This window comes from Copidosoma floridanum, unplaced genomic scaffold (genome assembly GCF_036245765.1).
Source record: "Copidosoma floridanum isolate Cflo_tuat_1 unplaced genomic scaffold, Cflo_Japanese_pri ptg000009l, whole genome shotgun sequence".
NCBI lineage: Eukaryota > Metazoa > Arthropoda > Insecta > Hymenoptera > Encyrtidae > Copidosoma > Copidosoma floridanum.
Genome location: NW_028321886.1, coordinates 6,971,442 through 6,991,824, shown reverse-complemented (window position 1 = coordinate 6,991,824; position 20,383 = coordinate 6,971,442). Strand labels below are relative to the sequence as shown.

The 20,383-nt window shown below is 39.4% G+C and overlaps 4 protein-coding genes across 6 annotated transcripts; 1 reads left to right on the top strand and 3 right to left on the bottom strand.

The window, feature by feature from the left end:
* Positions 1-565: 565 nt before the first annotated feature.
* On the bottom strand, positions 566-3,427 carry LOC106636089 (uncharacterized). The gene is made up of 5 exons (XM_014348359.2): positions 3,156-3,427; positions 2,368-2,672; positions 2,070-2,121; positions 1,755-1,986; positions 566-1,483 (listed from the first exon to the last, which is right to left on the bottom strand). The coding sequence occupies exons 1-5, from the start codon at positions 3,157-3,159 to the stop codon at positions 1,039-1,041; spliced, it is 1,038 nt and encodes a 345-aa protein (XP_014203845.2). The 5' UTR covers positions 3,160-3,427; the 3' UTR covers positions 566-1,038.
* A 763-nt stretch (positions 3,428-4,190) lies between these two features.
* Srp54k (signal recognition particle 54k) lies at positions 4,191-6,918 on the bottom strand. The gene is made up of 10 exons (XM_089589322.1): positions 6,862-6,918; positions 6,539-6,783; positions 6,253-6,429; positions 5,888-6,117; positions 5,653-5,803; positions 5,423-5,571; positions 5,079-5,340; positions 4,893-5,001; positions 4,557-4,823; positions 4,191-4,472 (listed from the first exon to the last, which is right to left on the bottom strand). Exons 2-10 carry the CDS (start codon positions 6,614-6,616, stop codon positions 4,375-4,377), a joined length of 1,521 nt encoding a protein of 506 aa, XP_089445448.1. The 5' UTR covers positions 6,617-6,783; positions 6,862-6,918; the 3' UTR covers positions 4,191-4,374.
* A 409-nt stretch (positions 6,919-7,327) lies between these two features.
* Arpc3A (Actin-related protein 2/3 complex, subunit 3A) lies at positions 7,328-9,025 on the top strand. Of its 3 annotated transcripts, none has more exons than XM_089589519.1 (5): positions 7,328-7,380; positions 7,862-7,972; positions 8,219-8,398; positions 8,472-8,667; positions 8,738-9,025. In XM_089589519.1, exons 2-5 carry the CDS (start codon positions 7,967-7,969, stop codon positions 8,890-8,892), a joined length of 537 nt encoding a protein of 178 aa, XP_089445645.1. In that variant the 5' UTR covers positions 7,328-7,380; positions 7,862-7,966; the 3' UTR covers positions 8,893-9,025. The 3 variants fall into 3 exon arrangements, with proteins under 3 accessions (XP_089445645.1, XP_089445644.1, XP_089445643.1); XM_089589518.1 differs by lacking the exon at positions 7,328-7,380 and adding an exon at positions 7,567-7,629; XM_089589517.1 differs by lacking the exon at positions 7,328-7,380 and adding an exon at positions 7,567-7,743.
* Positions 9,026-9,873: 848 nt separating this feature from the next.
* On the bottom strand, positions 9,874-17,418 carry LOC106635928 (uncharacterized). Its single transcript, XM_023390655.2, has 5 exons — positions 17,267-17,418; positions 16,492-16,768; positions 15,238-16,260; positions 10,474-15,186; positions 9,874-10,383 (listed from the first exon to the last, which is right to left on the bottom strand). Exons 1-5 carry the CDS (start codon positions 17,416-17,418, stop codon positions 9,874-9,876), a joined length of 6,675 nt encoding a protein of 2,224 aa, XP_023246423.2.
* Between the last annotated feature and the right edge of the window lie 2,965 nt (positions 17,419-20,383).

Genomic DNA, 20,383 nt, shown 5'->3' with positions numbered 1-20,383 from the left:
GCGGAGGCGGCTGGATAAGGCCGGTACTCGGCTTACAACTCCCTTTTGGAGGTCGCGATCTCTTAAATAAAGCTTGTAAATGAGGAGTAGCCGGAAGGGCTCCATGCAAGGAGGGGTTCACGCAAAGCAAGACACAAACATTTAGTAATCATACGAACGGAGACTATATTAATTGCCCTTGTACATAAGCATCTGGGTGTGTATGTGTGTGCGTTTATCGTTCGATCGCGCTATAATTACAAGGCACGCCCGGCCAAGGAAAGGCTTTCCTCTCGGAGCCGACGGCACGCAATAATTCGATCGGGCGCGGAGAGAGATTACGCGGCTACCACGGCTTTCACGCACGCACTGCGCTTACCTGGATTTTCGTAGCCTCTTGTTTACGCTCGTTCGCCAAGTAGATGATCCCTCAGCAGAACCCCTCTGACGGCGAGGCTGTCCCTTGGTGACGCGGTATATGCTTTTCGGGCAAAAGACGCACGTGTTTACCCTACCTATACCTATATAATCTCTTCTGACCTAATGGCCAAGAGCGTCCCGCGCTAATACGCATTGCAAGTTGCAAGTTGCAAGTGTCTCTCCTTCCTCTTTCTCTCTCTCGCACACATCATGACATCCTCCTTCTCTCTTCGGCCTTTCTTCCTCGCGCAGTCTAGGTGAGCGTAAACGGCGTTACGGTATTAGTCGCCCGTTACAATACCTACGACTTACTAAAATATGTATGTATATTTTTTTGAATTTAAACAGCATTAACAGTACTTTACGTTAAACAAACAAAAAAAAGTTTTATATCGTCTTTATATGATATTTAATAAAACAAAACAAAAGTGGATATGTTTTTTCGATGGGGCTGGCGTTACGACTGCACTGAGCTTGCGCCAATTCGCCAGCTCCATACAAGTATTACATCACTTTTTCAGTATCTCGTACTTTTTCGCAATTCAAAGAGCCGAGCGTTTTTTTCAATTCGATAATTTAAAATAATTGCTGGCAATCTTGCACAAGAGAGGAAATCTGGATAACGGTGAAGAGACTCGTTCAAACCAAACTAAGTGACTCCAAATTACTCAAAATATTTTTCAGACTATCTTGAATCTGATCGGTAGAGTTGGACAACGACAGCCGTGAGCAGATTTTGTTCAACGCTTCTTCGACTGCCGTCATGTTTTCAGCATCCACTTTATTTGATCTCTGTAGATGGAGCTTCAGTAAACTAATGACATTTTCCACCTCTTGTTTGATGTTGCCGATATCGCCAACTTTGCAATTTTTAAGCACACGCGCCTTTGTTTTTGCCAGGTCCAATGGATTATTGCCGAAATGGTCGGTCGACTTTACGTTTGTGCCAGCTTTCAGCAATAAATCCACAATCTCGGTTTTACTCGTCACCGCAGCCAAGTGCAAAGGCGTGTTACCGATTGTGTCTTTCATGTTTGGATTCGCTCCATGTGCGAGCAAAATTTTTACTATTTCCGTGTATCCCCTGAAAATGACAATGTTTTGTTCACCAGAATCTTTAACTAAGTACACGCCCGATCAGTCCGATGAGGCAGAACTTGGTGAAAGGTTCTATGGACAAATTCCCTTAATTGAAAAGAGCAAGTGAGGAAATATGTCTATTTCGCAAAATTTTATGCTCACATTAAGGGAATACTCACAGGACCTTTCTCGCGCCTGTACACCAAGCCTCAAATGGTGTGGCTGTTGTCGTGTAGGCGTTTTATGTCAAACTAGTCTGTAGCTTAATGATATACCTGCTTGCTGCCAAATGCAATGGCGTTCGCTGTGATTCATCAGTGAAGTTGGGCGAGACTCCAGTACTTAATGCGTCCTTCAGCAATTGAGTATTGTTTGTAGTAACAGCAATACGCATTTTTTTCAAACGCCTCACTTTATCATGGCTCCAGGAATTCACTTTATCATTTCCACAAAGTCTCCTACGAATTTTAGGAGAAAAATCATGTATTTCTTCGCGTGGAAGGGTATCTGAAAATAACCATTATTTATTGATTTTTATAAAAATTTACGTAAAAAATACTTCTTGTAAAATAATTAATTAAAATACTCACGAGCAATTTGAGTGGCCTCATTGAACTTAATAAAGGACCTAATATCCATCAACTTAAAAAAACAATGAATTAGGTATTTAATGAGAACGTGACACGTGCAAAAGAAATAAAAGTAGGAATTATCTTAGTATGATCAATAATCAATTTCTATTCGGAACATTTGTAAAATTGTGTGGTGATTGCACAGAAATCGGAATAAGTTTTGAACTTATCATAATAAATCTTATACTAGTTTTTTCGTGCGAAAATGGAAATATTAACGCTATTTTTACATAGTATCATTTAAAATCATATTTACTGAATGATCTGCCATGGAATGAGAAGGTTTTTTGAACACACAAATCTCCTTACAATCTGTCGAAGGAATTTTGTCGAGACTGAGATTCTCACTTGCTGGTTGATATACAAAAGGATAATCCATTGCAAATTCATCTTTGGAGCCTCCGACAGTGAGTGCATCACTTGTTTTTGGCATATTCTTAAAAAGAAGTTCCAATTTTGGCTCTCTTACAGATTCCATACTGGACATGGCACAAGAAATGAATTGGCCAGGTACAACAATGGTGGTATTATTTGATTCGTTTCCAGTTTCAAGTCCTGTATCTGTAAGATTTATTCATACTATCACTTCTTAATCAATTGAAGATAATCAGAGATGAAAGTACTCTAAAAAGTAGGGATTTAATAAAAATCTCTAAAAAACTTTTGCATGTAAAGGAATACAGTCCGCTGGTCGCAAAAACGGATGCAAAAAGGATGTGGGAAGGTGAGATTCTTATGATCGACAATAAAAATTTACCATCACTTTTTTTCTTAAGTTTTAGAGTTGAGCACCATTATATATTAGTTTCTAAGAAGACATACAGAACTTCATCTTATTGTCTGTAGTAAAGTTTACTTGTAAAAATAAGACATCAACCCATACGTAAGATGACAAAATTAAATGACTTATTGGGTAATTCTGAACAAACTTAGTAGACACTTAAAGTAAACATTTAAAGAAAAGTAAACACTATATACTTTCGGTTTAATAAATTTGGTAAGGTCGTCATGAAAAAAAAAAAAAAAAAGTTTTAAATTACTCACCCATTGATGTTTATTTTATTAGGGCATACAAAATAAGCACAAGCTGTTTTATTGTCGGCTATTTGGTTAATAGCCTCTTATCGTCCTTAGTTTTTTGTTCTTCTAGTTGGGTCTCTTTTTTTTACACAACCCAGTACTGATCCATGTTTCACGCACAATGGCAAGTGTATTGAAGTGCGTCAAATACGTAATACGTGCGTAGGAGAAATTCCAGATCGAGTTTTAATAAACAACTGATGCTGCTTTGCAGAGATTTGTCGATTTTGTTTTCTTTGTTTGCTGCCTGCAAAAGAAAAAAATATATAAAACCGATAACGATAAAGAAGGGACTGTTGTCACCAACAATGGGAAATTTAGATCAGGACAGGAGACATTTTCATAATTATAAATTATGTAAAAAAAAAAGAGTTAAGAGTTAAGAGAGACGTGAGTCACGTGAGGAAGAGATGAAGGGATTTTGGGTAATTATTTTTTACGCTATACAACCCTACAAAAAATATATCACAGTGGTGGATCACAAATTCACAACAAAAATTTAGTAAATACGGATGAGTACCTAGATAAATTTTGGATGATGGAATTCTTAATTTTTTTTGTGAAATTCTCGTTTAGGTGATAAATAATTTAATAGTTTCGAACGTTTGATCACGGTCTTACTGTTTGCGTATACTTACAAACGGTGTTGTTTGAACTTCCGCACACTTTTACTGATACCTCTTTCGAAATAAATCTCAACTCTTAATGGGATCCTTATCTTTAAAATTCCTTAATTAAATATGAAATAATAATATTAATAAAACCTACAGACTTATAAGTTACAATTAGAAACAAATCAAAAGACATGTTCACTGATATCGTTCCCCATATCAGTTTAATTCTTGTGCCATGTCGAGTATGGAATTTGTAGGAGAGCAGCATCCTTAAAAATGGATCATTTGATACGTTGTTATTTATCAGTAGGATATCAATGGTTTATGTGTAATGAAAAAGATGAAGACAACATGTTGATAACAAAAATTTTCATTTATACCCCAGACTTATAATATAAAAGTATCATTCGTTCTTCCATCCATTTAATCTGTTTACATACTAGTTGCTATTTATATTTTATGTGTATAAATTTATATTTTCAACTTTTACAGAATACAATATAGGATTCAATTGTTCCTGATAAATCGATCGACAAGCACTTCCTATCGTCAGTAAAATATTGGTTTTCTTAAGATTGTCCACCAAAACCTCCCATCAAATTATTTAAACCTCCAGCTGTACCCTGTTGTAATTGTCTCATCATGTTTTGAAGACCTGTCATACCACCTGTAAAACACGAAAAATTTGATGCAAAAAAAAAACTAATCTATTAATTTTCTTCATTATTCATGTTTATAATAAGCTACTTACCCATTTGATGCAGAACACGTGGATCCATCATTCTTGCCATTTGTTGATTAAGTTTTGCCATTTGAACAGAGTTGACATTCTTAGTCATGTCGCCACCTTTGAATAAGCCTTTGATTCCACCCATTTTTTTCACTACTGCTGCAAACTTGGTATACTGAGTTATCAGATCTTTAACATCTTTCTCTGTAACACCAGATCCTCGAGCCACTCTTGCGATTCGACCTGGCTGTTTACTAAACAGTTTTGCGCCATCTCTGCTATCCAACTCTAAAAGTTAATAATAACAGTTCAAGTTGAAAATTTATTCGAATTTTAATTTATTTTTGTCATACAAACCTGCATCATTCATGCTGTCCATGATAGTCATTAACTTTTTAAGACGAGCCATTGATTCTTGCTCGGTTCCTTTGGACATAAAATCTTGACTAAACCCCGGTATCATACCCTGGTAATGCAAAAAGTGATCTTAAAAATATATAAAATTTTTTTGTCCACTTTCAGTAATAAAAGATTTAGTAGTACCATAATTTGTGAAAATGGACCCATTTTCATGATATTTTGGAATTGTTCATACATATCACGTAGTGTGAACTGTCCATGTTTAATTTTCTCTAATAATTCTTCATTGTCATCCAAATTGAGTTCATTGACTTTATCAATCAACCCTTCAATGTCTCCCATACCTAATAATTTACTGATGAATGGCTTTGTTTTAAATGGCTCGAGATCGTCAATGTGCTCTCCTGTTCCCACAAAAATAACTGGACTACGCGTAGCAGCAACTCTATAAAAATCAAGACTCATAAAAAAAATTTGTCAAAATATTTTTCTTGAAACTATTTTATACTTATAAATCTGTTACTAACGCAGAAAGTGCTCCACCACCCTTGGCATGGCCATCTAACTTAGTAATAATAATAGAGCCTACATTTACACGTTCTTTAAAAGCTTTGGCTTGTGATTCACAAGCTTGACCTATTGTTGCATCCATCACGAATATAATGTTGTCTGGTTGCTATTACAATTAAATTTTAATTATTCAAAGCTTCATTAAGTGCGGTAATAGATAAAGTTATGGAAGAAAATTATTTCATACAATGGCGTTTGACACTTGTAACATTTCTTCAAACAAAGACTCCTCTTGCTTGTGTCTACCACTTGTATCAACAATAATTATTTCGTATCCTTCCTTTTTAAACATATCCACACCATCTTGAGCTATCACTACAGGATCAACTTCTGTGTAACTAAAAAAAATGATAAATACAATTACGGATAATTTTTTAAACGAAACAACCCGCAGAAATCATAACAATAGTAAAATGTAATACCTTCCATAAAATGGTATCCTCGCTTTTGTGGCATTTTGTTTGATTTGATCGTAAGCACCAGCACGAAACGTATCGGCGCAAACCAGACAAGCTTTCCAATTTTTCTTCAAATAGTGATATGCTAACTTTGTGCATGTCGTTGTTTTGCCCGAACCTTGTAAACCAACAAACATAATAACATTTGGTCGACCTTTGATTGGCTGATATGCTTTAACTCCAGGATCTATGAGCTAATCAGAAACAAAGTCCACAAATCATATGACAAAGTTGCAGTGGTGTTTTTAGTAAATTTCAATACTGTACGTAATCGAATTTTCAAAAGTAAGGAATCAAATTGAAAAGAAACACATAACGATGAAACTTACTTTGACGAGTTCCTTGAAAACGGCACTCTGTATCATTCGTCTCTTGTTGAGACCTCCAGCCATATCATCAAAGTCAATGACCGTGCGAACATTTTCTCTCAAACTTTTCACTAGCCTTATATTAACGTCAGCTTCGAGTAACGCCGCGCATATGTCTTTTAGCATGGAATTTAGCACCTACGTAAGGAAAAGAAAAAAAAAAAAATTCAGGCAAGGATCATCAATTGATTAAACAAATAGAGGCCAAAAAAACAATCAATGTTGGTTGACGCAAGTGATAGGTTACCTCCTCGTTGATGATGGTGGCATTGCTCAACGAGCGCAATGCCGATGTGATTTTGCGACCCAAATCTGCCAAAACCATTTTGGCTGATTTTGTTTAAGCTAAATCGTAAAAAAAACTCCAGGACCAGTTAACAGCTGCTGGAGCACGCAACTTGACTTATGGCCACACGAAAACACACGTCAACCCAGTTGACAGATAAGATTGGGACGCGCGACGCGATGCATACGATCCAGTGGTAGTTTTGCCTATACTTGGGCACAGATTTTTAGAAAATTATGGAACCTTTGTATGTTTTTGTTGTTTGCTTATTACGATCTAATTACATCTATTTACACATGATCACACACTCTTTACCGCAGAACTTAATACCGTACACCTATATATATATATATATATATATATCTATATATTGTCTCTGTATGGCAGCTGTCTTTTCTATCTCTTTTCTGCACGGCAGAAAGATCATTGTAACAATAAGATGACCAATTTCATCGTCATCTAAAAAGCTCTGATCACAAGAGTGATAAATGATCTTCGAACTAGCTATTATGTGCGCGATTTAAGATGTTGTTTAAACTATATTCACCATACAATCACATAAAATATCATGTACCCCATTGTAATTATGCACAATTATACTTAGAGATTTTTAGATGACTAATGGATTAATTTATCTTGTCATCTTGACAATCTTCCTGGGTAAGTTGCAAGTTGTGCATGGTGGCAAGTGTAAAAACAACAAACAGGCATTTCATAAATTCTTCAAATTTGTGCCTATGGTATTTTTTCAAGGTTCAAGTACAATTTTTCCGTTGAGGAGTATGAAAGAGCTCGTTATCGAGGTACAAATTATTATTGTTGCATTATATTATACATAATATTATGCATTATATATTATATTACACATATAATAAAAAAAAAATTCACAAAATCCGCAACGCTAGATGGCGCCGATGCACTAATACACGATGACAAATATGACAATTGACAATACCTATATAAGTACTCCATTGTGTTGACTGACTGACTGTTGAGTTGAGAGTAATGAGAGTTGAGAGTTGCATTAAGTAGAGTTGAGAGTTGTGTCAGAGGTGAGTATAGGTAGATCTACTTACTCATCTCTGGTTGTGTCTTGACTCTTGACTGCCTTAGTCACTCTTTTTAGTGATAGCGACAAAGTGTCACTGCAGTTAATTAAGGAAGTAGTGAGTACTGAAGTACTTACTATTAGTATTTTCTTATCACTAATAATTTGATATCCTTGTCAAAGAATCCATTATCCATCCAACAAAAGTTAAAACTTAAAACCCTGTGCTTTTGCAGATTGAGTATCAAGTATCAAGTGCCAAACAAGTGAAATTTACTCATTCGGATTTCAAGTGACACACCTATAAAACTTAGTCAAATTTTTTGTATGCCATCAACAAGATGCCGGTAAGTATATCAAGGATTTTTACTGTACACGTAGGTTATGCGTCATCTTTTTAAGTAACAGTAACTTTGTTGGCCAAGTTTGTTGACAATGATACTAATGATGAATGAAAAAAAATTGAAATGAGTAATCCTTCATAATGATAAATACTATGCTGAAAGGAGTGAAAATATTTTAAACTAATGATAAAAGCAGTTTTGGCGTAGTTTTTCATTCTGAATTATAGATTTGTATGTTTTTGTTTTTAGGCTTATCACTCTAGTTTTACTAAAAAAACAAAGAACATTGGTAACATGGCCTTGCTGCCCCTAAAAACGACATTCAGAGGACCAGCTGATCCTCATCTAAACAACGAGGAGATGGACATTATAGATGAAGCATTGTATTTTTTCAAAGCCAATGTGTTCTTTAGGACGTATGAAATTAAGGTATGGATCTCTCGCCAAACATATTATTAATTACAAGCAAACGAATGTCCGATACATTACGTTTTATTTTTAGAGTGAAGCAGATAGATTATTAATTTACATAACTTTATATATTACTGAATGTCTAAAGAAATTGCAAAAGTGTATTAGTCAAAATCAAGCTCCAAACGAAATGTACTCTCTGGCAATATCCAAGTTTGATATTCCTGGAGATCAAGGCTTTCCACTAAACTCTGTATATGCCAAGCCCAATGATGCAACCGAAGCTGGTACTAAAAAATTATTTAAATAATATTTATTTAAACATTAAGCAATAATAAATAATGTATTATTTTATAGATACCATGCGACAGTATTTGTTACAAATAAGACAAGAGACAGGACTTCGTTTAATTGATAAAGTTTATGGCAGTGATGGGAAGCCAAGTAAGTGGTGGTTGTGTTTTGCTAAAAAAAAGTTTATGGACAAATCACTCTCAGGTCCGGGCCAATAACGAATCTATTGTTAAAAATATGTATGATTCTCATGTTTGTGCATTACTAAGATGTGTAAGTTTTAAAGATACTTTTCATTTAGTTTATTCTTTTTGAACTTTCATTGAAACAATTAAAAGATATTTATATTAAGGATGTTCATATAATTTTTACAATATAAGTTTTTTTTTTTTTATCACCGCAATATGTTCTGAACACACTTGTATCCTATCAAACCTTATTTTTTACTCACCTAACATCAATAAACATTCACAATGAGGTTTTTAAAAATAATTTTACATGTACTCGTTTTTAGTAACAATTAACATCAGAAAGGTGTAAAATTGAAACCTAATTGTCTTTGTAAAATCACTTAAATTGGGTAATAATAGCCAGACATTCAATTAAAGTTCTACAACGGAATAAAAACTTACGTAGGTTTTTAATCAATTTTTATTTTTTATTTTTGAAGGTCTCTTAAAATATATTAAAACTTATTTAAATTGAGGGCGTATTATCATTTATTTTTAATATCACTACGATATTTTATAAACACATCTTTAACCTGTTAAATCATATTATATTTTCATCTATAACCGCATATCAATACAATTACAATTATGCTTCTATAATTTACTTTACACATTTGTTGACATTATTCGCTGTCCTTAAAAATACTAAGTTTTACAGAAAAGTCAGTACATATCTTACTACAATGAGTCACTTACGATTAAAAATCTTAATGCTATACATAGTCGTATTTAAAAGAACTTATTTTTAATAAATTAAGTCGTTTGAGCTCATTAGCAAGGAAATGCATAATAAATAATTTACAGCTAACTTACACATGATAACCTAAATGTTTCGTATCAAACAAAGTTGATAAAATGTTAAAATAATCATCGCGTATTAAACTTAAAAAATAACTTTCTCAAAACCTAGATAGCAACTAATTATTCTTTGATACAGGATGTTGATATAATACTAATTAGTCATATCAGTTAAGATTGACTCTTGGGATTGAATCGACCTATGTGAAGTATCAGTCCAGAGAGATTGTGTCTTATTAAGTACAAGAAAGGCTTGTCTACCTTCATTCTCGATTTTTCAGGCTCGGTTTGTCTACGATTTCGACATCGTCTCCGTCCTGACGGCATAAACCATCGTATCCTTTTCTTGTCCATTTTTTGCCTCAAACTATTAACTCTGTCAAGGTCCGGTTTTCCGGGTTGTTGACTCACTCCGTCATTGCTCGAGTTTTCTGAACTCGACTTGGCTTCGGAATCTTCAGAATCACATTCACTAGTTTCGGAATTGTCTGATTCCCTATTATCTAAACTATCATATACCCCATTATTATTATTATTACTACTACTAGTACTACTATTATTGTTATTCTTATGAAGTAATTCCCACGTCCTTGTGTGCCTGGACGATGTTCCAGGATAAGTTTCGCTCAAGTGCCGGTTGCCCAATTTATTTTCATCCCCACATGTGCAGAACAGGTTCATCTGAAAATACGCGAAAAAAATGATTTATGTAAAGGTCAAAAAAACAATGATCAAGCTAGTTATCGATAATAATGTAGGGCATAATTATACCTGTATCATGTCTGCCAAGAAAAGATCGTGTCCAGCTCCATTGATACCCTTGAGGTCGGCATTTTTAATAAACAACTGCTCGAATCCCATATTCTTCAGAGCCGACGTCACGTTGATGATCGACCGATGGCTGAACTTGGGCATTTGAACTTCGACCCTTCGCGGTATGACGACCTTGAGCAGTTTCTCCAGCGCATCTCCGGACCCACCGAAAAGCCTGCTCTCGAGTTTCTCCAAGTTGTCCCCGGGTGCCGTGACACCTTGTTGCCCCGGCATGACCATGACCATGGACACGGGCCTCTTGGAGTCTCCCAACGCTATCGCGGTCGCATCCAAGCTCGGCTCGTACCCGGCGGACACACCGGATTTCCAAACGACAGCCGGTATCGGCACCAACTTGCGCTGCTTGACCGTTTGCGCGACGGCGAAATACATCTCGCCGTCCCGACCCTCGGAACTGGCGTCCGGACCGTCGCAGCTCGTTTGGAAAACGTTGGCCGACAGGGCGGTCAGCGGTGACCGCAACGGCACCGTGTGCGACTTCACGAAATCCTTGATCCTGCCGCCGGTTTGCTTCCTGATCAGCCAGTTCGTTCGCCTCCTCAAAATGTCACCGGCCGTGGAGAAGTTGATGTCCACAACCGCGCCTTCGTAGAATTGTTGGGCTTGTTCTTTGTAGAACGGCATTATCCTGCGAACCTTGAGCCTATCGGCGAACAGGACCCTCACGAAAGCGGCGTTTTCGATACCCTGACCTCGGGCCAGGGTGACGGTGTCGGTGATGTTTTGGAATACCAAATGAGGATTGAACGTCACTACGTCGTCCAGTTTCAAAATGTCGTTCATTTGAATGGACGTGGTACCTCTCGCGCCGAAGAATATCATGGCGAGGGTGCTGATCATTCCGAACGGCGACAGCGTCACGGATCTCGACGAGGTGAGGCCGTTGTTGGCCAAGTTCCAGAATTTAAATGACATTTCGTTGCACAAGTTTAGAAATTCGGCCACATCCTTGTCAAGAGCCTTGTTGCTCTGGTCGAGGCCGATTTCACCCAACGAGGGATCGAGAGGCACTATTGGCGAATTTTGAACCAAGTTGTCGTCCTTGGCGTTTGTCGCGTTACTCATGAGTTCCCCTGATTCCTCGGCTGTCACGTTTTGAGGAATAAGCGTCCATTTAACGGTACTTTCCTTTGAATCATCCGTTGACTTGGTAGTCGCGCGATCAGTGGTGGTGGTCGTTGGCGTTGTAATTGGTTTTATCAGAGGCTTGGTCGCTTTTCTCGTATAACTCGAGTGGCCGTCGTTGACAGGTCTCCTTGTGGTATAGTGGAATTTATTTTTCACGGGAAATTTCGAGGGTTCGGTTGGCTTCGTCTGTTGCAATTTGATTTTTTCTTCTTCCAGGTTTATCCTACCGGCAGATTTGTCTATCGTCGATTGAACTTTCTCGATTGGCCCTTTGGTTGTTACACGCGTCGATGTCGTATGAGATTTTTCGGTGATGATTTTTTTCAAAGTTGTCGATCTGACGGTGGAATTGGATTCTGATTTTACAATACTTTGAGTTGTGGTTTCGATATTTTTCGAGATGGCGGCCAATGCGCTTGATGCGAGAGATTTTGTACTACTTTGAAAAGGTTCCGTGGAGTAATTCGCTGATAAAGTTGGTAGCATGACATACGTGCTACCTTCGGGTTCAACGAACGTTTTGTTTAAACTTTCAAACGGGGTCGCACTGCTATCGTTAAAAAATGCTTCAAAATTATCCATAGGAACAATAGTCGTTGCCACCGAGTAATCGTTCAACTGGTTGATCAAGTCGCTTAGTTTTTCCAAAGGTGGATTGAACGAATCATTTATCTGATCATCCGTTTCTTCGGTTTGATTGGACATTTTGGAGTTGTCGGTTGCGGAAGGATATTCCAAAGGTGGTGGTAAATTTGTAATACTCTCGTTCTTAATGTCTAAAGGTTTCAACGTTGTTTTTTCAACATCTTTTTCTGTGTATTCTTCTGTTTGCAATTCCATTGGTTTATTGGTTGTACTCAAATTGCTGGGTTCGATGCTTTCGTGAGATTTAGTAGTTGCAATGTATTCTGCCATAGGTTGGCCTTGCGAGTACGTTGGATATCCGGCTATGAGACCACTCGCAATGTTGTTGGGCATTGGATTGTCACTGGACAAAGTGTACGGTACAGTCGCTGGAGTGCTCGTGACAGCTGGTGCCCCTGATATTATTTTATCTACCTCTTGAAGTGGGTTTTGAGTTTTTATCCTAGTTAATGACGAATTTGTCATGTACTCTTTGTTCTTTTGGTTGGGCATACTTTGTTTTTCAGGCTTTGAGCTCGTCAACTCCAAGTAAATAATTGGTGTTTCGATGTTACTTTTATTACCTACCGAATTATCTATTATTGTCTTTTGTTCTGTAGCTGAATTTTCTTTTAAAATAACACCTTCGGATATTTTGCTTACTGGCGTTGAAGATAAAATGGATGATTCTGTATTTTGTTCATTGTGCGTTACAGCTGAGAATGTAGCGATTTGTGGTTTTTGAGAAATTTTCTGGTATTCGGTAGTCGTTGAGTGGTCTGAAATTATCGTAGGTGTAGTTGGTAACTTTTTTTTATAATCTAACGAATCTTCGTTGACAATGGTGGTGAAGTATGGAATGTCGTCGTATTTACTTGTTGTGGAATATTTTGGATCGTAATGTTCTTTCATATAATTGTTCAAAGCTTCTTGCAGTTCTGGTAAATTTGTGGTAGGGAAATTACTGTCGGGCGAATAACTGGATGAGGAAACAGTGATAGGTCCATCATTAGATTGAATAGGTTTAGTGGCAGGTGCTAGATTTAAAGTTGTTTTGCTCGGAACGTCTGAGGGTAAGGTATACATTATCGTCCCGTCATCGTAAACAGGAATAACTTTCACCGTTGAAATTTCTTCTTCTTCCAAAGTCCCTTTTTCATTTTCTTTTGTTGATAAAGTGCTTTCTTCAAATTTGTTTTCAATCGAAAAACTGTCTTGCGTAATGGTTTCCATTTTTTCGTAAAACGGCGTAACCTCATTTTCTTTCGTTGAATTTATTTTCAAAGGGTCATCTTGTTCTATCATTGAAGTGGTAGAATGTTGTTTTTTGAACTCATCTGAATTTTCTGTCACAACTTTTGTAGATTGATAATTATCATCGCTATCGGCAATTGTATCTTTTTGCGCTGTATTTTCTTTCTCTAACGGCCCTTGCGTCGGTGAATTTTCTTGATTTGCGAAAATCTTATTACTTCCGGAAATCAGAATTCCCGGTTTTTTATCGTTTAACTGATCAGTCAAATAATTCACGATCGTGTCAATGGGTAAATCGTACATTTTCGTCGAATCCTCATCACCGAGTTTATAAGTAGTGCTATCTTTAAGAGGCTTGACAGTTGTTTCTTTTTTATAGTTACTTGTGTCTTCCGTTACGATGGAAGATGGTTTTTTCTCAAAGATTTTCACGTCACTCGACTCATAATTTAACGTACTATAATCAGTAGTGCTCCCATCCAGTGGAACAAATTGTTTTGTCGTCGCTTCGAATGGTGCATCTGTACCGTCCTTTTGATTAATTTGTACGTATTTCGTAGTTTCGGTTTCTTCATGTTTATCAATGGTAACGGGAGATTTTTGTGAACTCGCATCAAAGCTTGGAACAATTGTTTCCGTTGTTTCGGCCGGTACGCTGTCTGTTTGTTTAAACATGATTTCCGGTTCTTTTGTTGTGACTTCTTGTAGTACGGTGTGATAGTCGGTGTTCTCTGGTTTCGAATCTTGAGGTTGTACTGCCAAAGTTGGACGCGTCGACGAGTCTTCATCCAGTACGTAACTTTCGGTTTTCAAGAGCAATTGCTCATCCGATACATTTGAGTCAGTCGCAACCGTTTTTTCCGTATTATAATACAACAAGGTGGGCGTTTCACTTTCTTCATCGTTTCTACTGGGTGCCGTTGTATCGTAACCATTGCTAGTTTTTTTGTCAGTCGAGTCGAACATTTTTTCCGGTAGTTTGGATGGCAAACCTGTGTACGCGATTGTTATAATTTTATCATCATTATCCATCGTATTTAACACAGTTGAGGTTTCACTTTCGACAACTGGAGTACTATTATTAAACGAAGGTTGACCATTTTTAGTTTTATTCGTTGTCTCGGAATCAGGCTGTTTTTCAATGGCGTCAACCGAATTTGCATTTCCCTTGTTCTTAACAGTCGATTTTCGCACACCGTTGGATGAATTTATCACTTCGGACACACTGCTTTCAACGCTTACTTTCGTCACAATTTCAATCACTGGAGGCGATTCTTCCTTCGTCGCTTGATACACGTTTTCAGGATACTCCGTCACTTTTAACCCACTTGGGGTGCTGAACTTCGTCTCGAGATCGGACACCGTGGAAGCTTTTCCAGTCGTGTAATACGTAGGGCTTGGATCTTGCGTCACTTTGAATCTGTCGCCTGGCAAGGTCGAAGATTCGTACGTCGAGTGGAAGGAAGACGTTGGCTTAAAAGCTACGGAACTTGGTTTGGTCTCGTGTGATGGGCGGTACATGGTGGACGACACGGAATCGATGACACCTGGTTTCGTCGTTGGTCCATTCGTAGACGTGGGAGTTTTCGTGGCGCCGGGTCTAGTTGGAGGCTCGTAGACAGGTCTATACGTGGGCGAGGATGCCTGGGCTGTACTCGTTTTGGCCTCATACGAAGACGTTGGTAAAACGCTCGCAGCGGTCGATGATCTGGTTATTGGTTCGTACTGCGGACGGAATTGCGTCGACGGCTTGGGAGTCATTTCAGGCTTCTTAAAGCCACCAATGGGTCCCAAGTTGAGTTTCGACGGATGCGATGCTTCTTTCGTCGTGGTTGCGGAACTAGTTACGGATCCTGGCGAAATAGTTGGCAATATCTCGAACATGGGAGTTTGGTGTTGGTTCGTGCGTTGAGTCGAGGTGCTCAGTTTATCCGCTTCGATGACCGGGACTTGGATCATCGGCAGCCTCGTGAAACCCGGCTGATCCGAGTAAACGTAAGTCGTTGGTTTTTTCGGAGGGCCGGTAATCTTGTGCGAAGTGGTGGTATTCTTTTCTTGATTACTCGGTCGAGCGACGTCGGAATTACTCGATTGTCCGTAATTGCCTTTGTTCTGCGTATCGGCTAAAAGGGACGGAGACACCGACAAAGGTATGTACAGCGTTGGCTTGTTCGCCGAAGAGTTTTTCAAATTAAAAGCGTTATCCTTCACACTGGATGGTACAATTGGTTTGGCAGTCGTGTACTTGTGGTACGTATGCGTAGTCGTAGGTCGGTATGGTTTGGCCTTTGTTGGCGGAGAATGGATTTCTTGTCCTCCCAATATGCCGTTGTCCAAAGCCATGTTTCCCAAGAGCGATAACGGCTTTCCGCTTGTAAAACTTGTCGACGGTTTGGGTGTGATCAGTTTGATTTCTTGTTCCTCGTTCAGAGCAGATTGCATGGAGATGTAGTTGTTCTCCGTTTCCGAGGGTTTTTCGTTGTGCAACTGTATCACGTCGACGTAAGTCTGATCGGCATCTAGCGCGGGCAACACCATGTTCGTGTCTTGAGCTACGTGCTGCTGGTCCACCGAACCACCTGACAAGATGTACGCGAGCATGTTGGTCCATTGGCTGTTGACACTGCCCGGTATTGATGATTCCGAGGCAGGAGCTTGAGTTGGCTTGTTAAGTTCATGTTTTAGAACCTTCTGAACATTCTGCACGACATCGGAAACCTGCAAAATCATGTGCGAATTTTTTTTTTTTTCAAGTAGTGAAGATGAAGTAATCGATAAATTAGATATCGTAACCAGTAAGAATTTGCCAGACAAAACTTGGAAAGTATGCATGATTTTATTCCAGTAAAAAATGAAAGACAAAAAACGTGTTAAATACTGCGGAATCGAGTGCACGGTCCATACGGGACATTATTCCCGGTCGTAGCGATGAAATAAAGAAAGACGTACCTTGGGCTCGGTGCCGGGTAGCTGGGTCGGGTGGTAGCTGTGATCGTCGGACAGGCCGGCGTTGCCAGCGCCGACTGCTATCATGCCCTGGATTTCCTGCTTGGTCATCTGCTTCATCACGAGCTGGCCATTGGCGTTGAGCGTGTAAAACTGGAACTCGTCGGGCATGAAGAGCTTGACCGGTGAGCCGGGCGGCTCGCGGGGCCGCGTTTTTTCGCGCACCTCCGTCTGACCGGCCGAGTGCCTCCTTGCGCCTGCCTCGTCGATTATCACACCACTGCGCAGCAAGACCGATCATCGGTTGTACGCATATATATATATATATATATATATATATATACACCTTACATGTACGTGTTTTTTTCGTATACACCCGAGGCAAAGAACACACTGTACATACAAGTCTACTGTGAGCTAAACTGCCATTTGAATATTTTCAATGTACTTATCTCTTTATCCATACCGATTTTTATCGTTAAACGTGTAAATCTCACGCGTGGACGCGCGCGTCAAAAAACCGCTAGGGGCAAGCGAACCGTAATTTTTTTTTACTTGCCCACGTCGCCTACAGTGAATTGACGTTCGAGCGAGTGAGAGCCCGCTCTATTGAACTAACTGACCAAACGGTAAAAAATCGTCTTGCGCTTGATCGGCCCGGCTCTGTGGTATTGCGACAAAAGGGCTACAAACGAGTACACGGTTTCTTTGCCAATGGAACGGGTGTTGGATTGTTTTTTTTTTTTTTTTTTCGTTCTCTCATTCCTGTTTGGCTTACCTTGGTGCTGGGGTTCTCTTCGGAAATGACGTCGTTGAGAATGACGCCGATGACGGGGCCGAGGCCGCAGGCGAAGCGCCCGTCGAATTTAGATTAGCCCAGACAAGCAGTACAACTGCCAGACACGGCAGCGGTCGTCGTTTCGGTGTCATACTGACCTGCATTCGATACGTTTACCATTTTTTTTTTCCGTATAAAATTGTAAATTAAAAAAAAAAAACAAAGGATGAATTTTATAAAAACGTAACTATTGTTGTAATAATAAAAAAAAAAAAAAAAAAAAAAAAATACGCGTACTTGTGCGTTAAAGTTTGTGCTCCGTTATGCGAGCGAAATTAATGGCAGAGTGAGGAATCGTCACGGACGATGGTCACGCATATCGTGTAAGGGTAGTACTTATACGAGTTATGGTAGAACCACGCGCATATATTATCATCAGGCCAATGCCGCGGATGATGTTTTAAACCGAGTCTTCGAGAGGTCGTATTTTAATTACTTACATTTACAACGTACGCCCGTAACAAACAAATGTCTCATCGTTGAGGTAAATATCGACATTCCAATAATGTATTGAATGCACCTGTTGTCGATAAAAGTGACAGTAAGTACGAAAATACTATACAGAGACGAAAAAAAAAAAAAAATCTTGTCTGTCGAGGGTAGCGGAGCGCCCAACGCGTATACAAACATAAATATAGCGTGCGATCCTCGTCGAGGATCAAACATATAAGTAGAAAAAGCCCGTCGCAGCGTGAAACTAAAAAGCGCGCTTCGCAGTCGCCCCAACCGTGAAATGTTAGTTTGAACAAAAAAAAAAAAAAAAAAAAAAAAAGACCAACGTCCCTCGAAAAACCCATTGAAACAAACACTTTTTTTTTCCTTCCTTTTCTCAATTAAATCATATAAATATACTCACGCTTTTGGATCTCGTCCTCCCAGAAGTGGTAGCAGCTCTCAGTGCAACATGAAGGTTTCGACGCTTCTTTGCCAGAAACAGACAGAGAGAGAGAGAGATGGCGAAAATGTCAAAAAATTTATCGCGCGAGAATTGATCACTGTCCGTCAACGAGCGGCAAAAATAGGCACCAGCATCCCTCGAGGGGAGGGAAGAACCGAAGGAAGAGGGCCCTGTGACCTTGCCTCGGATATCTACAGGTGCTAGCGCGACTGCTCCTTTTTTTTCTCTTTTTCTTTTTTTATTCCTCGTCACTATTCGCAAAGTTCAACAACAACAAGAGATACAAATATAAATATATCTATGTATGTATGTATATATATCACACTAGGCCGGCTTGGGCGATGCGGCTGTCCTTGGGGTGTCCTGCTGGTCGGAAGGGACCATCGAGCGGAGGCATCCTCGGTGCAGAGTTGTTTTCCTCGCCGAGGATTTTCGCGGAGTGAGCCGGAGAGATGATGCTCTCCCGATGGCTGCTTTGCCCCGCTATATTTCTGTTGGAAAAGAGCGCCGAGAAACTAGCGAATGAAGGAGAACGGGAGGAGCGCTGGTATAGGATAAGGAACGACAGAGAGAGAGAGATATCCTCCTCCCGGCTCTTGAATTGCCACCGGGAGAAGGGGGCTGTATATATACTTACCTGTGGTGGTGCTGCTGCAGAGAGGAACAGGTAAAAAAAAAAAAAAAAAAAAAAAAAAAAAAAAAAAAAAAACCGGCGAAAGACGGACGGTGAGGAGAAGAGAAACAGAAAGAAAGAGGAGGGGGTGCGGGACTTTTTGAAAAAGCACAGCCGGACTGTACTATATATGTATACCTGTATACGTATAAGTAACTATCTTCATTCTACCGTGGTCAGTGATAAACGCACTCTTCTGTACCTATGTATTACCCTTGTACCGCGGTTTTCACCATGAATTTTGCCGTCCCTTTCGGTATATGGTACACATACAGGTATCACCACGAGGGTGGGTTTAGCTAAATAAAGGGCACAAAAAATGGACCAAATATGTATGAAACAATTGTTTTCATAGTGGCAAAAATCAAATCTCCGAGTCTACTTACGTATACATATGTACAATTTTTGTTTGTTTAAATCGTCCTACTCATGGGTAAATGGCTAAATGTATATAAGAGAGGGGGGGGGGGTGGAAAAAAGGGAACAGAGAATAAGCGGCGCCGAGATAGCGCGCAACCGGCCGTGGACAGAAATAGTCCACGCAGGATATGTAGGTACATCGAGCCGCGCGCAAATATAGAGCCCAGCCCTTGTGGAATGCGACCGTGCAAGATGTACCTATATCCAGGAGCGAGCTGTACCCTCTCCCCTTCGCCCCGCTCTCTAGACATCGTTGTTCAGATAGCCATCGGGGGATGGGTAATTTTCATTTCCTCGCTACTTGCCGATCCCTTGTTCGCGACGGGCCCAACGCGAGATCGCCGCTCCGAGGATTTATCGTTTGTTTGAATTTACGCCTCATCCTCTGGCCTGCCGATTCCGAGCATCATCGCCGTTCTACCGCGTCCTTGTGCCAAGTACGGATTTATTTATTTACAATCGGTACCTCCTTGCTTCCGAATATTATATCCAACATCGGTTCGATAACCCAACAATACAGTGCCGATCTCGGCTAATGGACCATCATCGCTATATACGCGCCTCACACTACCGATACACCAAGATTAAATCGTCTCGCTCCGATTAATTAAATATTTATACAGTTAACATCGATGGGATTATTGTACGGTTGGATGTATATAACACATGGTTACCTTGTTTTACGATGCGCATGAATTATAATGATATCCACGCGTACCGTTAAAATTATGCCCTGTTACTATTCATCGTATTAATTGGATCATCACCGGGTCGTATGTACGTAATTCATGAAACAACGTGTATACCGATCTCGACCGATGGTGGATCATAATTTCAACCCCCCCCCCAGCGTCATTTGTTTTATGGACTCTCTTCTTCTTAGCGATGTTTTTCATTTATAATTCTTATGCCTCGTTCGGACCTTGAATCCTCTTGGCATGATTAATATCTTATCTCTTTTGATTTCCTTCGGTCGTCCACGATCTCGGTAGATGCAAACGTGCGCGGTCATTCATCCGGTTGGTCAAACACAGATCTAGCGCGAGCAGCCAATACATCAGTTTCT

What these genes read in the sequence shown, in the direction of transcription:
- LOC106636089 (XM_014348359.2), bottom strand. An exon ending in ATTCCATGGCAGATCATTCA is followed by an intron (nt 2,122 to 2,367) that starts GTAAATATGATT and finishes TGTTTTTTTAAG; the next exon opens with TTGATGGATATTAGGTCCTT. An exon ending in TTGCATTTGGCAGCAAGCAG is followed by an intron (nt 1,484 to 1,754) that starts GTATATCATTAA and finishes TGTCATTTTCAG; the next exon opens with GGGATACACGGAAATAGTAA.
- Arpc3A (XM_089589519.1), top strand. An exon ending in TTAGGACGTATGAAATTAAG is followed by an intron (nt 8,399 to 8,471) that starts GTATGGATCTCT and finishes TTTTATTTTTAG; the next exon opens with AGTGAAGCAGATAGATTATT. An exon ending in CAATGATGCAACCGAAGCTG is followed by an intron (nt 8,668 to 8,737) that starts GTACTAAAAAAT and finishes ATTATTTTATAG; the next exon opens with ATACCATGCGACAGTATTTG.
- Srp54k (XM_089589322.1), bottom strand. Translation starts at nt 6,616, where the DNA reads ATGGTTTTGGCAGATTTGGGTCGCAAAATCACATCGGCATTGCGCTCG. An exon ending in CCACCATCATCAACGAGGAG is followed by an intron (nt 6,430 to 6,538) that starts GTAACCTATCAC and finishes TTCCTTACGTAG; the next exon opens with GTGCTAAATTCCATGCTAAA. An exon ending in GTCCATTTTCACAAATTATG is followed by an intron (nt 5,002 to 5,078) that starts GTACTACTAAAT and finishes TTGCATTACCAG; the next exon opens with GGTATGATACCGGGGTTTAG.
- LOC106635928 (XM_023390655.2), bottom strand. Translation starts at nt 17,418, where the DNA reads ATGACACCGAAACGACGACCGCTGCCGTGTCTGGCAGTTGTACTGCTT. An exon ending in AAGAGAACCCCAGCACCAAG is followed by an intron (nt 16,769 to 17,266) that starts GTAAGCCAAACA and finishes CTTGCTGCGCAG; the next exon opens with TGGTGTGATAATCGACGAGG. An exon ending in TAACCAGATCATCGACCGCT is followed by an intron (nt 15,187 to 15,237) that starts GCGAGCGTTTTA and finishes AGTACAGCCCAG; the next exon opens with GCATCCTCGCCCACGTATAG.